The sequence below is a fragment of the Canis lupus genome, chromosome 22, assembly GCF_011100685.1.
Source record: "Canis lupus familiaris isolate Mischka breed German Shepherd chromosome 22, alternate assembly UU_Cfam_GSD_1.0, whole genome shotgun sequence".
NCBI lineage: Eukaryota > Metazoa > Chordata > Mammalia > Carnivora > Canidae > Canis > Canis lupus.
In genome coordinates, this window is record NC_049243.1 from 60,568,094 (window position 1) to 60,588,785 (window position 20,692).

The window sequence follows — 20,692 nt, forward strand, 5'->3', positions numbered from 1 at the left end:
GCAGGCTGCAGGGGGTGAGTAGGCTCTAAGGGGAGCAGGCTGCAGGGGTGAGTAGGCTATAAGGGGAGCAGGCTGCAGGGGTGACTATGCTATAAGGGGAGCAGGCTGCAGGGATGAGTAGGCGATAGGGGGAGAAGCCTGCAGGAATGTGTAGGCTATACGGAGAGCAAGTTCCAGGGGTGGGTAGACTATAAGGGGAGTGAGTAGCTTACAGGGGTGGGTATGTTATAAGGGGAACAAGTTGCAGGGAGTAGTAGGCTATATAAGGGGAGCAGGTTGCAGGGGTGAGTAGGCTATAAAGAGAGCAGCCTGCAGGGATGTGTAGGCTTCAGGGGGCAGCAGGTCAGGGGTGCAGTGCCCTCCACCCCACACCCCTGTGCAGCCTATCCTCAGGCAAACTCAGGAGCAAACATGGGGGCCCAGTGGCTCCAATGGGCTTGCTCATGTGGCCCCCAGCAAGGTGCCTGGTGCATGCCTCATGCACATGTGGGCTGTCCCAGGATTTCTGCCCCTGACCGAGAGGATCAAGTTGGCACCTGAGACCCCCCTCCTGAGTGCCTGGTCATCGTGTCCCAGGAGAGCAGCAGCAGCCCTTCAAGGATCCTTCCCCCTGCAGGGTTGGGACTGGGAATAATTGACACTTGAAGATGGCATCCAAATTGCAAACTTTTCAGCAACCTTGTTTGTTGCAAGTTGGCAGTGGCTGAGGGAGGGATTCATGGGACTGTGGCTCTAACCCTCACAGTTGACGTCATGAAGGGTTGAAAACGTCCTGTTGTCTATAGCTACAGAAAGAGGACTGTATGATTTTTAAGATGCTCATGTTTCTGGGTCTTTGCAAATTAATGTATACGTTTAAACAAAAGGTGAAACGAGTTTGTTGAGGGCTGCAGAGCGCGGTTCTCAGCGTGGTTCTGTCCTCCCGCAGACTTTGTACGACACTGCCTACCTGACACTGTACAACATCAGCTTTACTTCCCTCCCGATCCTCTTGTACAGCCTGATGGAACAGCATGTCAGCATAGACACGCTCAGGAGAGACCCTTCCCTCTACAGGTACAAGCCCAGTGGTCCCTGCACGCCACTTCCCGCACAGAAACCCCTGCTCTGGTTCTCTCAAACCCAGAAGCATCCCCTTCAGCTGGTACCCTCGCTTCCATGGGAAGCAATGTGACTTCAGTAAATATACTGCGAATTTAGAGCGAGGATTTGAAATGAGCCTGTCAGCCAGTTTGTATCTAACAGGCTTTTTAGTAGTTAGAGGAGGACCTGGGATCAGAGCTTCCATCCCGGTGACTCCAGTGGTTTGTAGCCTCCATTATCCTTTAAAGCCAAATACATTCCCTTCCATGAGATAAAAAGGAAAGCTAGTAGATCTGATGTCATAGTGCTCTTTTTTGCCAAAAAGTGTTTTCTAACAATTGGGAAAAAGTGTTTTTCTGCTGTATTGGAGTGTACTCCAAGATTGCTGGCAGATTCAGTATGTTAACTGTTTTTGTGGCTTTTTAGAGTAAATTCCTCATATCAGATAATGTTAGATGCGTGTGTAGTTTTAAGAATGCACAGATTCTGTGAGCACTTACCCGGTTTCCCTGGTGGTTACTGCCTGACAATGTCCCACGGAGGGTTGAGCGGTGCCCCCCGGACATGAGCACCAGTATCATCCAGCACTTACTGGGGGAGGGGGGGGTCCTGCACCCACACACTGCAGACTGCTAGCCAGCGTCATGGCCTTCGTCAGAGCGTTGGCCGCGGCATTGTGTCTGGGAGCCCTGGAGCCCCGCATGATTGCGGTGGGCAGTAAAGCAAGCGTGGAGCTCACCATATACCATCAGGGTTGGCCTCCTGTGGGCTAACAGCTATATGAGTCACAGCGGGAGCTATGCCCGGAGGCCTGACACCCACAGTTTGCATGACGCGGGAAGGTCCATGGGCCTTGTGTCCTGATCCATTCACAAGCAGACATGTGAGCGTCTGTCTGCCTTAGGCACATCCGTGTCCCCCTGGAGGGAGGGAACCGAACCCATTGTCTGCCCTTCACCTTTGATCCCATGGGGATGTTGTCCATGTGGTCCCTGTGCCATTGTAGCATGTTTGCTCTGTTCACTGTCCTCTGGCTCTGCTTCTGTACCGTGGCTGCCCCAAGGCCTTGGTGGAGCCAGGCAGAGCATGGGGTGAAGGGACGAGTGGTGTCCAGCAGGTGGCCATAGGGTAGGCGGCCAGAGCACATGCAGTGTGTGACTTGGGGACACATTCCATGTAATGCCATGGGGAGGAGCCTGCTGGGATTCCCCCAGAAGGCTATGAGATCAGGGCCAGCCCCAGTGCAGGTGCAGAGGGCATTAAGCAGAGGAGGGGAGCCACACCTGCACAGGCAGGGTGGCCCCCTGCAGACAGACCCTGGGTCCTGGGTACAAGGCCCGATTCTCCATTGCCCACTTTCACAGCCAGTGGGCTCTGCAGCCTAGGGTAGCACAGTGGCCAAAGGGATTTCCTGGACAGATGGTCACTGCAGGGCTTGGAGACGGCCTGGTCACCTTGGGGGTTTGGTTTTACTGACCTGCAATCTCACCTATTTGCTTACACAGAGATATTGCTAAGAACGCTCTACTCCGCTGGCGTGTGTTCATTTACTGGACATTCTTAGGAGTATTTGATGCTCTGGTATTCTTCTTTGGTGCTTATTTCATGTTTGAAAACACGACGGTGACCAGCAATGGACAGGTTAGTGTGGAACCACATCTTGTTGGCTGGGCTGCTCCAGGTCCCCATCGGGCACGGGGCAGGGGGGCCTGTGCGGCCTGGTATGTGGGCCCTGGGGGCCGCGGGCACCTGTAAGTGCTGTGCTCTGTGTGGCTCTGCTCCCCAGGGAATACCCCTCTTGAGAGCTACAGGCTTGTGGGAGCCCGTCCACCACTAGCTGCTCCTCCAGCTATGCCCATCACTCTGGCATAGCCTATTTCTTATGGGAATTAATTTCATATTTAACACATTGTAGCATTTTTTTACATACCTACCTTAAGTATCTGTTGTCTTTGCAAGGAGTAGATTTGTAGTTGGCTGATAGCCAGTCAGCCCTCTGGTCGTTTGCATAATCTCTGGGGGTTGTTTATTCGTATCTTGCTTTTGTCTTTTTGCCACTGGCCTCCCTCCCCACTCTCAGATAATGACCACCAACACACACATGGTAAGAAAACTGTGGGTTTGTCCTTTATGTTTTGAAGTGCATTAAAAATAAAATATTTCTCGAAATATTTTCACTTGTGGCGACTTCTGTGTGCTTTGTCGGTAGAAACCTGTGGGCTGCCGCCGGCCCCCACGCGGGGCCAGCGCTGCATTAGACGAGTATGTCTGCATCTGGTTTTGTACTTGCTGTTTCTTCTCTCAGTTTCTGTGTCAGGCTGGCCAGCCGAGGAAGTGGTGGTGTTTAAGTGGATTTGATATATTTAAACGTCCCTTAAACTTCCATGCAAGCACCGTCCCAGGTACGGGATGCCCAGTGGAGACGCAGCACCAAGTGTTGGGCGCAGGTCAGGAATAGCAGGTGCACATGGGGGATGCTCAGGTGCCTGGGTTTGGCAGCCGCACTGACCCAGCACTGCTGGCGCGTGCAGGAGGTGATCTGTGGGTAGAAGCTCCCTGCGCCGCATGAGGGCCTCTCCTCCTGCTGAGTCCTCCTTCTGTCTCTCGGGAGCACACTCTCCCTGCCAGGTGGGCGGACTATTCACTGGCGAGTGGCAAGTTTTTTCTTTCCTCTCATTACTAAAAGGTGCTGCTCTTTCATTGTAACTTAAATCAACTTTTCCTAAATTGATCTTGAAAAACGTTTTAAACATTTCATTGGACTTTTTTTAAAGCTTGACCTTTTTTTTTTCTTTTAAGCTTGACATTTTTCTAGGATTCGTTCTTTGTCTTTGTTCACCTGGGTAACCCCTGGACGCTGGCAGGGACTGTGCTCCTGCAGGGCATCCACGGGACTTCTGTCCTGCATGTACCTTGGGAAGAACTAAGATTTTGTGTCTCCAGAGCTGGGACGTCTAGACCGAGGTCAACTGTCAGTACCACGAAAGGCTCCTCACCTGGGCCTGAGTTCAGACAGATTAAGGACTGTACAGATTAAGGACTGTACAGATTAAGGACTGTACACTCTCGGGCACTCAAACTCAGGGGTTTTGTGTAAAATTGATGGTACTATTTTATTCCGCTCCTTAGTTGCCTCCGTCTCAATAGAACTTAGCAAAGTGACCGGTACCTCCCGAGCATCCCTAGGACACAGTTTCAGTGGGAATGGATATGCACGAAAATATGTGTGTGCCTGTGCACCCTGGATGTGGTCATGCCCAGGGCAGGTATGGTGTGGCCTTGCAGTGCTGGTCCCTCATGAGGCCTGGGCAAGTGTCTCCTCCTCGTGCTCAAACCCCTGGAGCCCTGACATGCTCCTGGCCAAGCCCCCTCCAGCTGCTCCTCATGCTGATGAGGGTCAGGGGGCAGTGGTGCCTTGCAGGAGTTCCTGCCTGTTCCTGGGTGCCTTCTGCTCTCCTCCTGACTGGCCTGTTTCCATAGGACGCCTGGAGCCTGCAGGGTACCTGAACCCTGACCTGTGGCCCAGCGCTTATCCTCATTACCACCACAGGCTGCTCAGTAGCCCAGCAATACTGTGCCCCAGTGCGCAGGTCAGTTGGTACCAAGTAGGGCCTGTAGTGTGAGGTGTTTGCCCACAGTGACGTGTTTGAGAGGCAAAGTTTCCTGCAGTAGACGGCGGAGAGCCTGAAAACCAGCACTGTGAGAGCGAGTGAGGAGGAACCACAGCACCCGCGGTCTTGAGGGAGCACATTTCCCTCCCGTATCTGAGGGGACAGGAGCCCCCAGAGGCTGGGACAGCCCAAAGCCACTCCATGCAAGGAAAGGCCAAGGTTAAATGTCTGCTGTTCTGACTCCAGGGCCCCCCACAACTCCACATGGAGCCTTTCTCATCAGGATGGTTTTCTTACATTCTCATCGGCTTTGGTGCTAAGGTGAGATGGCCCACAAAACTAGGATGGCACTGTAGCCTGGCTCTGTAGTAACCCGGGTACATTGAGGGCCAGTCTCCGGCGGCTGACGGTGCCCCTGGCGCATGCACAGCAGGAGTCAATGCCCGTCCATTCTGTCCAACCACCCTTCCTGGCCAGAAGCATTTCGGGGCATGACGGTTCAGAAGCCCCATCCCATCGACCATGGGGAGGTGAGGACTCCTTGAGATCTACATCATCCCATAGGAGTGTTCGTAGGTCACGTGGGGTGTCAGGGGATGCTCACCATCACTTCTTGGTAGGAACATGTTCTACGCAGACACAAGAGCCAAAGCCAACGTTATTTCTCCTGCTGCCGCAAACTAGAGCACTGAGACCGTTCCTCACTCTCATGGAGCAGCAGGTTCAGCTCTGGACGGGGCTGGCACGTGTGGTAACAGAAGTCGGCTGACACAGAGGCCAGATGGTGACCGCACACACCCTAGAAGTAGGGAGTCTGTGTGAAGGGAGCATGGACGGGATTTTTATGGCCGGGATCTTGAGAAAACACAGTTATGTCTGTTGTGGAATATTTTCACACGTGAAAATAAAGTTGGTTGGGTGTGAGGGCTTTTGTGAGCAGAACACTTTCCTACAAGATGCTCCTGGAGAACAGAGGCCCAGTTGAGGGGGGTCCTGGGGCTCGTGGGTGCTTGCTAGGTGTTCGTGTCCCCGACAGAGGCTGGAAAGTCCCTGGAAGTCTGTGTGGAGGGGAGTGCTCCCGTAGGACACCAGGCCAGGCCTCCTCCTGGGGCGGGACGGATGGCACACAGGGAGCAAACCCTCTGGACAGCCTAGCACAGAGGGGGACAGCTGACTTGGGGGGGCATCCTGCCTCCCACCTCTCTCCCCCAATCCAAAGAAATCATGGTAAACAACTTCAGTAATACTAGCAGTGAGCCTTCTACCTGCAGCAAATAAAGACATTAGGAGGGTGTTTGCAGAGATAAGTAGACTGCTTTCCCTTTGCGCCTCCACCACTGCTGAGAAAATAGGTTCTAACTCCCTTACGTGAGAAGCTAGTTGAAAGGTACATTCCAGAAACGCTTTCCTCCAGAAAGGTGTACAGTACATTTTGTGACTCCCCCCGCCCCAACCTATGTGGAGTTGGGTTCGAGAGCCCTTGAGAGGCTAGTGGGAAGCTGCATTCAAGGGATGCTTGTTCCCAGAGTTAAGCGCAGTGATTTCCATTGAGCCTCCAGCCGGGTGTGGAGCTGGGGCCTAACTCCAGCGGGTCAGGAACTGCCTGCCCAGGGCAGCACCAGGGCTCGCAACCTCTCCGTTCTGGAGTCGACACAGCTGTGCGCTTCTGCTGCGTGCCTGTAACCATTGCAGCCGAGGCCCACGTGCGCTGCTGGCGAGGCGTCAGGAGACCTCTCCCCGGGTCTGCTAGTCACCAAGTCTACGGATCTGCCAGCTCACGATACTGTTGGTGCACCCCTGTGCCCCTGCTGTGCACCCTCACGCTTCTGCAGTTTGCTGTCATCTGATGCTTCAGAAGTGTTTCCATGCTCCCTGCCCTGTTGGGTGGTGACCACAGGCTCACGGTGTCAGGAAGAGCAGGAGGCAGGCCTCCCGCCAGGCCCCCGTGACAGGCCCACTCGGGGTCTGGGCTGCAGGCTGCCCCAACCTGCTGTGGCTCACCCTGTCCTTTTGTCTGCAAACATCGGCTTCCAGCAAAAACAAATGCAGTGTTGTGTCCTGACACCCTGCTGGCCGAGCACTTTCACAGGCTGCTGCCAGCTGCACCCGGTCCCAGAGTTTAACATTTTTCCTGCCCCCAAAGTTAACATTGACAAGACAGCACTTCCTGACCAGAGTTCCTTCCCTGGGCATTACTGCCTGTTAGGGCTGGAAAGTTGCAGGCTTTCATGGGGCCGCCCTGAGCGGTTAGCACACCCAGCCCCAGCCGCGAGATGCCAGGAACTCCCTCCCCAATGCAGCCACCAGCACCATCTTGGGACTTTGCGGGTGTCCCCAGAGGCAGAGTCGCCTCCAGGAAGCCACCCGTGTGTCAGTGTCAGAAGCTCGTTTTGCTCCCAGGGATGGGCAGGTGTCAGTGGGGGTCAGTGGGGGTCAGTGGGGGGTCTGTGGGGGCCTGTGTGCCACAGGAAGTCCTCGCGGCAGTTCAAGGTCCTACAGGGAGCTTCCTGCCTCCCCGGACCTGTGCAGAGGCCCAGTAACTGTGCCCCCGGAGCCACATGTAGATTCGTTCTGTGTTGAAGTCACCACACACAAAGCCGTGGTGTTCCAGCTTTTTAATTCTTTGTGAACTAGGGCTGCTTTCTTTCAAAGAAGTCGTAGGTGCATTTTCTAAGAGGCTTGGTCCCCGTACACCAGGAGGAGGCTGTGCTTAGGGGATTCTGCAGAAATCTCAAGGAGAATAGCTCCCGTGGACTAAAATCCCCCAAGGACTGGTTTTTCCCCGATGAGAAAGTCAGTATTTTGCTTTCTGTGTCTGTGTCTGTAGTTGAGAAATGTCTTGTTTTTGTGGTTTGAGCCTGTGTTTTTACTAGTGCAGCTTCGCGATGCCACGCAGAGTCTCGCTGCCCCCAGCACCACCCCCCCCAGCAGGTGGGCATGTCCCCCTGGGGGCTGGGGGCTGGGGCTGGAGGCCAGCACTCGCCTGCGGGCCTGCCTCCAGTTCCCCTCACCCTGTGATCCTGGTTGGTGACATGGTCATGACGTGGTCATGCTCTCCCGCCCACCAGCGGCTGGTGGTTGGTTCTCAGGGCGGGCAGGTGTTTGAGTTTGGAGGACAGTAGCCAGCCCTCCTGAATTCACTCTGAAGCGTGCAGGAGCGCAGAGCGGGGAGCGGGGCCGTGTCCCTCCCATGTGAACACAAGGCCGCAGAGCCGCAGAGCTGCAGAGCTGCAGCCGCCCTGTGCGCACCACGCTCCAGCTCCTGGGGACTCTGTCCCCGCCGTCTGCCTTGTTAAGACACTGTCTGTTGAGTGTGGAGGGGCCGGCATCCAGGGCCCAGCAGGACAGGCTCTGAGCCCTTCCCTGAGCTGCTGGCCTGGCCCTGGCTTCTGTCAGTGACAAACTTGGTCCCTGTGTGTGTGGGGTCTGGGCTTCTGGCACGGAGCATGGTGAGACAGTCCTGTTTCGAACGTGCAGGGGGAACTGTGTGTATTAAGTGGAGACTCTGGACTCTTTTCCCTACAGATCTTTGGAAACTGGACGTTTGGGACGCTGGTGTTCACCGTGATGGTATTTACAGTGACACTGAAGGTGAGTTCCTGCCACAGACATTCCTCCTTACGGCCCAGCCAACCACTGTGGGCGCGCCACCCCGTCTGTCATCAACTGGGCACAGGCTGGACACCCCCAGGCCCGCAGCCCCTCAGGATGCAGCCCCCTCAAGCCCCACACCCCAGGCCCACCCTCCCTAGGTCCGCACCCCCCGAGGCCCCCCCAGCCCTACACCAGGCCACCTGCTCTGTGAACTAGAATTACACAGAAGGTAAATGAGGGAATGAGCTTTTTATTGGAAACGAGTCAGATTCAAATTCTTTTAAACAGCGAGCAGCCCCCCCACACACACACACACAAATAGTCAGTGAACGTACTGGGGGAAGTCATGTCTTGTCGCAGTCAAACCAGGGTCCGTGTTCAGTGTGCGTCCTCGGTGGGAAGGCAGCTGACAAGGTAGCTGCTCCACTGGGTTCTCCGCGTGTGGGAGACGCTCCAGGCGTGTCCCTGGGATGTGTGGGCGGTGCCTTCTCTCCGGGGGAACCTCAGGTTCCCTTCCTCAGCAGGTTTGTGTGGGCGCTTTGGCCGCTGGGGAGCCAGGGTGGTCTGTCCGTTTGCCTCTCTTCTCCTTGGCTTTCAGTCCTTGCTACCGCGGCCCCTTCCAGCCCACCTCACCGCCCATGTCTGTGTTTCAGCTGGCGCTCGACACGCACTACTGGACGTGGATAAACCACTTTGTCATCTGGGGGTCGCTGCTGTTCTACATCGTCTTCTCCCTCCTCTGGGGAGGGATTATCTGGTAGGAGCTCGGGGTACTCAGTCCTGCGGAGCTTGCTTCCAGAGCCCCAGCGTGCATCCCGCACGACCTCGTTCCTGCGGCAAGGCAGGACCCACGTTCTCTGTGGGGGAGCAACGCTGAGTGGCACGTGATGAGGCTGGAACGTGGGAGAGTGGGTGCCCAGGCTCCAGGGACCTCCTTTATTGCAGGTCAGAGGAGACCTTTAACCCAGGGCCTGGGAGGGGGCCGGCCTGCTCATCTCGGGTGTCCTGGCTGCCTCCCAGGGTGGGTCCCAGGTTATATGTGTGTCTGGCGTGTTGAGTCCAGCCTCCCGTGCTGCGGCAGTGGTGAGCAGGTGTCATGGGAACACCGGCAGGGCTGGCCCAAAGACCACCCAGGACGCTCAGCAGAGGGGCAGCCGAGTCCCAGTGCTCTGTAGAGAGATTGCCGTGGCTGCCAGGTTAAAAACAAACCTGAGTGAGACGTGAACAGGACAATAAACCCATGGTGCTGGGTTGGTGGCCCCTGTTAGGGGCGAGGAGTGGCTGTGTGTGGCATCTCTCCTGGTGCTCTTATTGCCATACCTTGGCTCGTTGCTGTTCCTTCTGCCCAGACATCCTTTCAGACTAGCCGACCCTGTGAGCTCTTATGTATCCTTCAGAACCCCATGCGTCAGCGCCCTCCTTGGGCTTCCCTTGAGCCCCTGCGCAGTCAGGGCAGTCCCACCTTGTCACCCGGTTGCCTAAGCTTTCGTCCCTGCTCCCATTACAGCACATACTGCATTTTCTGTAATTCTCCTGTGTGCGCCCCACCTCCCTGTGAGGCAGAGTGTTTCCTGGGATGCAGCTGAGACCTGGGAGTGCCGCCCATGGAGCATGCTGGCCAGAAACGTCTTCCCCTGTGTGGTCTCCCCGCAGCGGGCTGCCCGCCCCACCTCTCCGAGCTTCTCTGACCTCTAGTGCCAGCGCTGTGCACTGCATGCTCTCTGGGACCTGTAGGTGCTGAGCTAGGTGGTTTCCAGCCTTGATCCCCGAGGGCCCACAGTTCATCCTGAAAACCTGTGAGCCCAGCCCCCGGGCCTGGCGTTCACCACTGGTCCCTCCCAGCTCCTCTCATGGGTCCTAGTGTAGATATTTTCTTGAATTATAGGTTTGCCTGGGTGGGAGACCATTTGTGCTATTTTCATAGGAAAATGGCTTTTTTTACAGTCTGAATCCCGGGTTAACCAGCCCTGCTGATCAGAACCTGTGCCGTCCTCTGCGTGTTAATAGCCAGTGCTCAGGTTATGATTCCGGGATACAAAAAAAAAAAAAAAAATCACCAATTTTCATGCTTTAAAGACATTTTGTGCTGTCCTGAAATCTCCAGAGGACTTCCCCTGTCTTAGGGCTGATTTGTGGAATTCCTGCCTCCTTCCCCCACTGCTTACAGCCCTGCGCCCCCTGCTCACGAGTAGTTAGCGCACATGGGCCAAGTGCCCTGAGGGTCGGTGACAGTGGTAAAATCTCCGGGAACAGGTGCAGAGAAGATGGGCCCGGGTTTTGGCGTCCCCTGGGTGACCACCGACCTGCCCATCTGTTGTTTTCTAGGCCATTCCTCAATTATCAAAGGATGTACTATGTGTTCATCCAGATGTTGTCCAGCGGCCCAGCCTGGCTGGTCATCATCCTCCTCATCACTGTCAGCCTCCTTCCTGACGTTCTCAAGAAAGTCCTGTGTAGGCAGCTGTGGCCCAGCGCCACAGAGAGAGTCCAGGTACAGGCGGGGCCACGGGGGTGGGCCCATGGGGGAAGGAAGGGGGGGCTGTGTGCATGCCCTGGAGCCCAGCCAGAACAAGCGCTGTGGTCACTGTAGGGAAAGCAGGAGAGGTTTGTGCTTGGCAACGTGATGAGTCCTCACAATGCCGCGGAGGATTTTAAGCATGAACCCAGGTGAGGTGCAGGGTGACCCAGAAGCTAGTCAGCCGAAATAGGAGAAAGATGGGCAGACAAGGACTCAGCCAGCTCAGAAGGCAAATTCTTCTTTTGTGACTCTGAAAAAGTGTTTTAAATTAATTACCTTGAAGGCAAAGTTGCCCAAGTCTCGGGTGTGGGGGATGTGGCTAAAACACTGGCACTGACTCTGGGAATTCTGGTGAGCACTAGGGTCCCACACTTTCCACCATCCCCACTGAGGCCAACAGGCGAGTGAGTTCTGGGTTCGGGAGAGCAGTGACCTGTGCAGAACGCCCACCCTGGCTGACGAACAGCAGCAGATGTCACTCGGAGCTTCCCAGAACCACTCTGGGCTGCTCGTGTTCTCAGGGAGGGCACACTCCCTCACCCCTCACCCCAAGATCTCGGGGAGGTGCAGAGCCTTCATAAAGAGAAGGGAGGGTCCTGCCAAGTATGCAGAAGGCAGAGCAGGACTCTCCCTGCAGGTGCATGTCTTCCCTGTGGAACACAGGTGGGCCTGCAGGTGGGCGGATGATCCATGCCCTCTAGGGCCAGGGGAAAGCTCTGGAAGCTCAGATGGCCCCAGCACTCAGGCTCCAAGTGCAGTTGGCCGGCCTCTGGGATGGATGGGAAAGAGCTAGGCCCCCACGGGGTTTGCAGCGAGTGAGGTCCCAGCACCGTGTGCCCCTCCTCTACCCGATTCAGGGATTGAAGGGGATCAGGGTGGGCGAACTTCCTCTGAAGCCTCGGTCTAGTTTATGACATTGGGCATAGCGCCCCATCCCTCCCTGGTGGTTCCCAGCTTGAGCCCACGTGTTCGTAGTCAGCCTGGCAGAGCGCAGGAGTGTTCGTGGATGCCTGTGCTCTGAGCTCTCGAGCGACACTGCCTTATGACAAGTGTGGATGGCCGTGAGGAGGAGAGGCCCTCCAGGAGGGGTTGTCCCGGAGGGGGCATCCAGGGATACGGGCTTCTGGGAGGGGGCGTCCAGTGAGGGGGCATCCAGGAGGGGGCGCCCGGGGAGGGGGGCATCCAGGGTAGCAGGCATCCAGGAGGGGGTGTCCTGGAAGGGGTGTCCAGGAAAGGGGGCATCCAGGGAACGGGGCATCCTGCGAAGCAGGGAACGGGGCATCCGGGGAAGGGGGTGTGTGGGGAAGGAGGAGTCCGAGGAGGGTTTCCGCCCGGGGGGCCGGGTTGTTCCGGGCAGAGACCCACTCCTGGTTTGCTTCACGGTGACGGGATGCTCGAGGGAGGTTCCTGCGATTGACTGGGCTCGGACCGCCTTAACTTGTTTCTCTCTTCCTTCCTCCTTCCCTTGTCTCACCTGTCTGTCCACTAACCGCCCCCACTTGTCTCGCGGCGCGCATGGCCCCTCGGCCCCTCTGGGACTGCAGACTAAGAACCAGTGCCTTTCTGTCGAGCAGTCCACCATCTTTATGCTCTCTCAGACCTCCAGCAGTCTGAGTTTCTAACGGAACAAGGTGATGCTTTTCTGTCGTTTGGCGGTGGGGTTACAGTCGCAGGAAGAGAGGGCCGCCTGCTCGCTGAGAGCCATCCCCCTCTGCTCCCGGGCTGGCCTCTGCTGTCCCGGATGTGCATGTGTCAGGAGCTCCTGGGGCGACCTGGGTCTGAGGGCTGCCCAGGCTGTGGCCTGTGCTCTGTGTCCACGGGAGGGGCCAGGTCCCCACGCCCCTGGCCAGCGCTTAGGGCTGCACACTGGCCAGTGGCTACCAGCGGCCCTTGCACACAGGTGTGGGTGCGGCCCCTCCCAAGTTGCTGGAGCCTATGTGAGCCGAGTCGTCTCAGCACCACACCCTCTCTGCAGCCCGTGGCGCGTGGACAGCAGGACCTCCTCACTCATGCACCCATTCCACGGACAGGGAGACTGAGGCCCTCCAGAGGCCTTGCAGAAAAGAGAGGGCTCGGGCTGAGCCACTCCGACCAGGGACAGAGACAGAGAGATGTGTTTGGGCCAAGTAGTTTTTCGAATTTTCTTTTAACTTTTTTAAAAAAAAAATCTGTTTTAAGGAAAAGCCTCTACTTTGCTGTACACGGTAGTGTTGGCTTATTTCTTGGCAGCACGGGGCCACGTCCGGGGCCACATCTGTGGCAGCTGCCGGGACTCAGTGTGCCCACGAGTAGCCAAGATTGTAGGGACACATCTGCCCAGGGATGGCTTTGCCCATTTCTCGTCTGTTTGTCCATGTGTCTGAATGCCACATTCACGGAGGCTTCATATCAGAGATGCTTTGAAAATATGTGTTTCCTGGTGCAGCTGAGTTCATTGGAAAATATCCCAGTAAGAAAAGGTTGTTTTATTTAAATGACTGTTCATCCTCAAGTTCAAATACTGTTTTTTTAACTAACAGGATGGTACATTTTTTTACTTCTGGTAATTATCAACAATCAAAATTTTTCTACTCTGGTGCCATCAGAACTTGCTAAATAAATGACATGATTCCATCTCACTACGTACATACTTGGAAACGTTTGGGATGCACGTATTAGAAGGAGCACCATAAGTCATAGGATGTGCTTATGAGATGGATTAAATCTTGCCAACTCTGGGCTAGAATTACATGACTGCCCTCTTGACGGATGAGGTTTGCTACGAGTTGCTCTCACAGCCGCCTCTGGCTGCTTGGGGCAGGCTGGTGCTGGGCGGCTGCAGCATCCACGGCCACACCTGCACCGGCCAGAGCACGTGGTATGCACACGGGCGGGCGCTTGTGCTTCTGGGAACCCACCCAGACACCTGCAAAGCTTTGGAGGAATAGACCTGGACCAGTCTTCCTTTATGTGGATGGCATTTCCTTCCACCTGTTCTGCTAAAATCAAAAACGTCACAGGCACCACAGGTTTTATGTGTTTGCCTACGTAACCTACGTGTACGTACTTGCACACGCATTCAGCTGGGTTAGCCCATGCCCCGATTAGTTCATCCTTCCCCTCGTCAGGAGACATCCTGCATCTCACACTTCATACTTCTTCACCTCTTAAAATTCCCTCTTCCTGGTGACCGAGACCCTAATACGTTTGACTAGAAAGCCAGCATTGGGATGCCTGGCCGCATTGACCTGCGGCACTGTGACACCCACACCTCTCGGGGGTCTAGCCTTGGGTGGGACTCATGTGTCCAACAGGAGTCGGGGCGGCGGACGGGGGCAGAGGGACAGGCAGGTGCGGTTCCTCCCCCGGGGGTAAGCACTGAGGAAGCTGCGTGGGAGCAGCCAGTCTGGCCCTTCCTGCTGAGCTGCCCACGGGCCCTCAGCCCACTGCCCGGGCCTGCCCTGTTCTCCTCTCCGTGCCCTGTCCTGACCCTCGGTCTTTGTCACGTGAAGGGCAGTTAGGAAGACCAGCTCCTTCCCTGGCAGCGCCCACATGGAGAGCCTGTGCCCATCCCACTGCCCCCGGCTCACATGGACGTCCAGGGGACACGCACTGCTGGCTCAGGCCCCATGCCCGGCTGTAAGGCAGGGTCGTACTCTCCAACGGGAAGTGCTTTGGGGGCCAGGCGCAGCCCCTCTCAGTATTTTTCCTCACCTTGCAGCAGAGCACGAAACTCAAAGCATCGGTCGCTGCTGCGCCGAGCATGGACGGGCCACTTCTGAAGGACCTCTTGCCGCGGCCGAGGCGCCATTAGCCAAGGATAGGTAACAGTGTCTGCCACACTGCTGGCAGGCCTCCTGGGTGTGCTGTGATCCTTCCAAACTGTCCATTTTTCCTCCAAAGTTTTGCTGTGCTGTGCCATTTTGGTAACAAAGGGTCATGATGAAAAACAAACACTTTTTACGCACACATGTGTATTTCTCCCAGGTAAGTGACCTGAGCATGGCTGGGCTGCCTGTGGCTGTGTACAGCACGCACATACTCACAGGTGCCATGGCCAGCGTCTTTCCACATGCATTTATGGGAGGCCACTCACCCTGCGTGCCCTGTGGTTAGTCTGTGGAACAAAGCTCATTCCTCAGCTGTGGTCCTGGAAGGAGCTTCCTCTTAAAGGTGTATCAGGAAAGACCAAATTGTGAAAAAGTGGGATATTGCACAATTCACATTGAATACACCCAGGCAGACGTCTGGCCCAGGTCCTCCGTTGTCCATCAGCCGACACGTGGAGCCGTGTCTGCCCCAGAAAGGTGTGGAAATGCAGCCACATGCACGAAGCACCCTGAGCTGGGCTTCGAGGCACGACAGGCACACCTGCCTTCTTGTCCAGGAGCAGGTGTGCCTGAGGACGGTAATCCCTGGAAGACCAGTTTCTCCTGCACTGCTGCCCCCATCCCTGCTGCCTGGTAAATTTAACAATGTCTAGGCGAGGTTGCTGGCCTCCTTGGGCCCTGAGAACCCACACAGACCATGTTTGTGTGCGTGGAGGGAGACCCTGGGCCCCAGTCTCGGTCCCCAGGCAGTCTCTGTCCCTCTGGCACAGGCTTTACAGTGACTCACCCCGGGTGTACCTGACGGTGGAGCCAACCAAGCAGGGTAGCTGTTCGTAGCCAGAACGCGGTCAGCACGCTGGTTCCATATTCTCAGTCATATGGGACACACAAGCCCGGCCTGTGTCTGGAACGGGAGTCCCCACAGGCAGCGTCAGAGCAGGGTAGGCAGGGTTCCTGGTAGGGGGACGGGGTCCTGGGACTGACGCTATCCTTTCTGTTCTCCAACAGAGCACATGCACGTGCGGCCACGACCACCTCCCAGAACTCACCCTCCTGGCCTGTCCACAGAGCCCCAGCCCCTGGGCCATGTTCCAGGCCCGCACACAAAACAGGTGACGCTGACGTGGCCTCCCTCAAGGGTCTCCCTGCACAGCTATCACCTCCCAGTCCTGCGCCCCACGGGCACTGCTGGCGGACGGGCCGCCAGTCCAAGCCTCTGAGAGCCGCGCACGTGTACTTCTCCACACCCCCCGGGGAGGCACAAGAACAACCGGACTTGTCTGGAGCACACGGCTGGCGCGCCGCCTCTCCTGGGTCTGGGGGCCCCACACGGCCTCCCTCGGGCTTCAGTTGGGCTGCAAGGAAGGGCGCACACAGCCCAGGGCATCCCGGGCCAAGGCCTCTAGTCTCAGGTGCCACCAGAGGAGGACACCGTGTGGTGGTGACCATCACCCTGAGCAGGGCTGGCCGCACCGCCATCAATCCTGAGCACAGCGGTCCAGTCCTCACTGTGGGACGTGCTGGCCGGGCCTCTGTGCTGCTTCGTCTGCAGCACTCCGGTCCTCGTGCTCCTGGAGCTGGCCAGACTGGAACCTGGCGTCACCTGTTCCCACAGCCCGTCCACGTCCTGGACTGTCCTGCTTCTGTCCCACCTGCCACCTAGCGAAGCTGCTTGTCGGGATCTGTCTGAGGGGGAGTTTGCCTCTCCAAGGGAGCTAGCGTCCCCTGTGCGGATCTCTGAGTGTTTCCCGTGCCCTGGCCTGTGGAGGAGAAAGTACTGTGCGTGAACGATTGGCAGCTCTGTCCACTGAAGCCTTCCCAGGACACATTCAGAGGTAGTTTTCCTCATGCCCCACAAGTAGAGCCTCCCCACTTTCTCTTGTCGGGGCGCTTGTGTCACCGGTTCCAGGGGAAGGCTGCTGGCCGGGCTGTGCCGATCAGGCCCCTTCAAGGTCCCCCCAGGGACCGCATCCACCTCCCAGAATCTGTTTCAGGCCGACACAGGTCTGAAGGTGAGGCAGCATCTGCATCCCGAAAGCAGGGTGGCCGCCCTGGACCAGACCTTGCGTTGTCAGATCTCTGCCATGTTGCGATGGGCTGTCCAGGGGTCAGGTGGGGTGGGCAGACGTTCAGAAGGCTGCCGTGCTGATAGTCCCCATCCCTTCTCTGGACCGCTCTTTGCTTCTAGAAATAACTCTTTGATGTAGCCTTAATGGTCCACAAAGACATTTCAGTCAGATTCAAAGTTTGGATGTTGAAATAGATGCCTTTTTAGGAAAGCATCACCCAGAAGCTCAACTACAAGCAGGCCCCTTGCCCACTGTGGGGTTCCAGGCCGCTGCTGGGACCGGGGATGCTGGTGCGTGGACACGGAGTTGTCTTCGGAGTCGCTAGGTGCCAGGCATTTTTGAAAGTCCAGATTTCACAGCTTGATTGTATCATGTTTTGCCTATAAAATATTTATTTGAACTGGGGGATGAATTAACTGAGTACACAGAGTAATTGGGATGAGTTCAGGTGAAGTAGAAACAGCATACCAAAGACCAGGAGAAAGGACGAAGAGCGCCGGGGTCTCCGTCCAGTCCGTCCTGCGTCCCCCGCGTCCCCACGTCCTGTGTGTGGTGGCGCCCCGGACGTCCCGTCCGCGCTAGACCCTGCGAACAATGCTGTGTGTGTTTTTACAGCCGTTTTTAAGAACCTAATATGGGTATACACGTCATACCTGTAGGGGGACAGATTCTCTGTATGTTTAGTTAACAAATTCTTTGTAATGTATTTTTTTAGAAATCTTAAAATTGCCTTTGCACTGAAGTATTTTCATAGCTGTTTCTATCTCTTGATTCATTTATTTGTTAACATACCACGTCTAATTTTTAAAGTATTTTTTAAAGCTTTTATTTTTTAAGTTGACTAACTTTTGGCCACTTTGCATTTAAATTCTGGTGGGAGTTCCAGCGGAATGTCTCCATATCCAATGAATGTGAAGTCTCAGATTTGATTTTGTTCTCCCTGTTTGTGTTTGGTGCTCCCAGCAGCAGTGATTCACTGAAGGCATATTTAGAGCACAATATTTTGCTTGCTTGCTCTTCATAGTTGATTGCAGATTTCATCTGCTTTTTGTGTTTTTTTTTTTTTTATTTCCATCCTTCGGCCTTAAAATAGAAGCTTCTCGATGGATGGTTCGGTATCCTCTCTCCCCTGGGCTGAGACAGTCACTACTTAACCTCTGAGAATGTGCATCTCATTGTGGAAGTCACTAACCCCTTACACGCTCCAGATGGCTTTCACCAGATGGTTTGGGAAATGCCCCGAGACTGCACCCGGTCCCTGGACACGGACAGTGGGCGGGAGGCAGAGCGGAAGAGCCGCTGGGATGGATGTGTGCATAGGACCCGGTGCCACCTCTCATCTCCACTAGTTCCTGTTTACTTGCCTTAAAATGACCTTCAAGCAAGTCCTGTCAACTTTAAACATTTTTCTTAGTTTTGGAAATCTTGTTCAGGACTGCCCGCGTTAATGAACTCCCACACTGGCCCCAACTTCTGGTTCCGAACGGCGCACCATCCATCCCCTTCAGAGCAGGTCACCAATAAAGCACAGGTGGTCCTCACCGGGTCCTCGTCTCCTGCTTTCAGCAACATGTCCACTCAGGGCCACACACGTGCACGTGCACAAGCTCGCACGCACGTGCACACACACACACACAGTGCGCACAGACATGCTCCCTGGGCTCCAAGCATCCTGCCTCCTTCCCAAGGGGACCCTGCCAGGAGCTCCATGAACACAAGGCTCCTTGGACCTCGGGCCCGGGGCGTGCAAGGGGGCTACGGAATGGACGATGCTGCAGGGCCGCTGCCTAACAAGCGCCGCCTCCTCAGGGAGGCCTCCCGGCTGACGCCCCCCACGGCTCCGCCCCTAGGACAGGTGGCAGAGAGCAGTGTCTGGACCTCCGAGCTGCGGGGCCTCTGCCTGCACCTGGGAGCCTTGGCTGGCCCTCTGCCACGGGCAGCTGGGGGAAAAGCCATCCTCCCCTTGGCAACTCCGGTTAGAACCCACATCAGCCAGTCCCATGCGTTTGACTCTGTAGGGTGAACACAGACCAGACAGACCCCCATGGGGGCGGTGGCTGCCCGAGGAAAGGAGGCCCACACGCCCGGCTTCTGCACTGGCGAGTTTATAGAATTGTTGTTTGGCCTGGTGAGATTTTGCAGCTTCAAGTACAGAAATGCCTCCTACACGCTGTTCTAATTAGCCTCAAATTGTTGCACATCAAGTGTCCCGTGCAGCCTAAAGCGAGTTTTCCAGGCTTTTTCTTTAAAAGCACGAAGTTTGTCCGTGTTGCACTGACTGGTAATAATCTAATGCAACTCCTCCTACTTTACTTTGAAATCCACATTATTCATGTAACAGCTCTGGGTCATATTTCGGTGTGTGGTTTCCTGCCTTCTACATTTCTTTTGGAAACTTCCCATTTAAAAACAGGAAAAATGTCAGTTGGCAAATGCATTTTTTTTTTTAAGTTAGAGGGTTAGGTGAATGGGAGTGAGAATCATTCTGATATTGTCTATAAACAAAGCTTTAATGATGATGCGTTGGAAGTATTAAAGTGTGATTCTACTTTTGCAGAAAAAATCTAAAGATCAGTTTATATAGCTTTATTTTTTATCTTATCGAAGTATACAGAATTTTAATATGCATATATTGTCTCTGACTTAAAATTATGATGTGCATTGCCATTTAAAATGTCCATTCATTATGTAATGCAATAAAAGAATCTTCAAAATGTATTTAACATGAATGGTATCTATAGTTGTCATCATCATAAATACTGGAATTTATTTTTAATTATGAAATATAGTAGGTGCAGTTAAGATAATAAATCAGTCTCCAGGTAGTAATGTTTGATTGATAATAATTCATTAACCCACTTTAAAAAATTAAATTGTGATTAAACCAAATCTTACATTTCTGTAAAGTTTATTTTGTATGCTACTGGTTTTAACTTTTATTTCTGTAGATAATATCGATGATAATTATATCAGACTTTTCTGCAGATTATTTAAGCAGGAAACTTGAATCTGCTTGCAATAAAGATGAAAGAAATGTCTGGTTTGGTTTCTTTATAAATAAGAACAATAATCAGGGATCCCTGGGTGGCGCAGCGGTTTGGCGCCTGCCTTTGGCCCAGGGCGCGATCCTGGAGACCCGGGATCGAGTCCCACGTCGGGCTCCCAGTACATGGAGCCTGCTTCTCCCTCTGCCTGTGTCTCTGCCTCTCTCTCTCTCTCACTGTGACTATCATAAATAAATTAAAATTAAAAAAATTAAAAAAAAAAGAAAAAACAATAATCAGCAGTTAGGCCCAAGTCTCTGGGGACGGAAGCTGCAGGGTGAGCCCTGTCAGCCCAAGTGTTTGTGCTGAGGGTCTCCTGATGCCCAGGTGGTGCCTGCACTCACCGAGGCCACAGCGCGGCCCGGGCATGCAGGGCAGGAGGGCTGCCTCGTGGGATTGCTGGCTGAGCTCTACTGGCCTCTTGCCACCTGGGGTGTAAGCTTCCACCTCCCCCATTCTTACTCTCATCTCTCTTCTTGCCTCCTGTCCAGACTTGGGCCACGTCATCCATGGCTCCCTCCAGGTGTCCCCTGCGCCCGCTGGTCAACAGCAGGCTGGTTCCATGCATCCCCGTCCCCACCCAGATCCCCGCTGCCGCCCCTCCAGCTCCTTGTCTGAGGACTAACCTCAAACCCACAAAACCTAATACCAGACCCTGGGATTCTGACCCGATTAGAGTGACAAAGGTGGAGCAAGTGTTTGATGCTCTGATGCCATCACCTCACAGGACCCCCAAACCTCTGGGAGGGACCAGGTCAGGCAGGCCTAGGTCTCCAGCACGTGCAGTTCTAACTTTGGGGCTCGTCCCCGGCCCTTGCGCACACAGTGCTGAGGAATGTGCAGAGTGGGTAGCTGTCACTGTCCCCAGCCAACCACCAGTGGCCAGCACGAGACTGAATCACCAACGGGACGTAGGTGCCCCTGGTGACTCCAGGGTCCCAGGGCCTCGTGTCTGTCGTTAGCT

At 55.0% G+C, this 20,692-nt stretch overlaps 1 protein-coding gene across 7 annotated transcripts in view; it reads left to right on the forward strand.

The window, feature by feature from the left end:
* Positions 1-19,722, forward strand: part of ATP11A (ATPase phospholipid transporting 11A) — a 128,868-nt gene extending 109,146 nt beyond the window's left edge. For 2 of the 7 annotated variants that reach the window (XM_038570080.1, XM_038570087.1), the window contains 7 exons: positions 929-1,056; positions 2,589-2,724; positions 3,164-3,187; positions 8,220-8,285; positions 8,942-9,045; positions 10,614-10,779; positions 15,624-19,722. In XM_038570080.1, the coding sequence (XP_038426008.1) occupies positions 929-1,056; positions 2,589-2,724; positions 3,164-3,187; positions 8,220-8,285; positions 8,942-9,045; positions 10,614-10,779; positions 15,624-15,731 (732 nt within the window). In that variant the 3' untranslated portion in view covers positions 15,732-19,722. Of the gene's footprint in view, positions 1-928; positions 1,057-2,588; positions 2,725-3,163; positions 3,188-8,219; positions 8,286-8,941; positions 9,046-10,613; positions 10,780-12,350; positions 12,438-14,506; positions 14,610-15,623 lie in introns of all 7 variants that reach the window. The other 5 variants (XM_038570085.1, XM_038570081.1, XM_038570082.1 and 2 more) reach the window with 5 other exon arrangements.
* Positions 19,723-20,692: the final 970 nt, after the last annotated feature.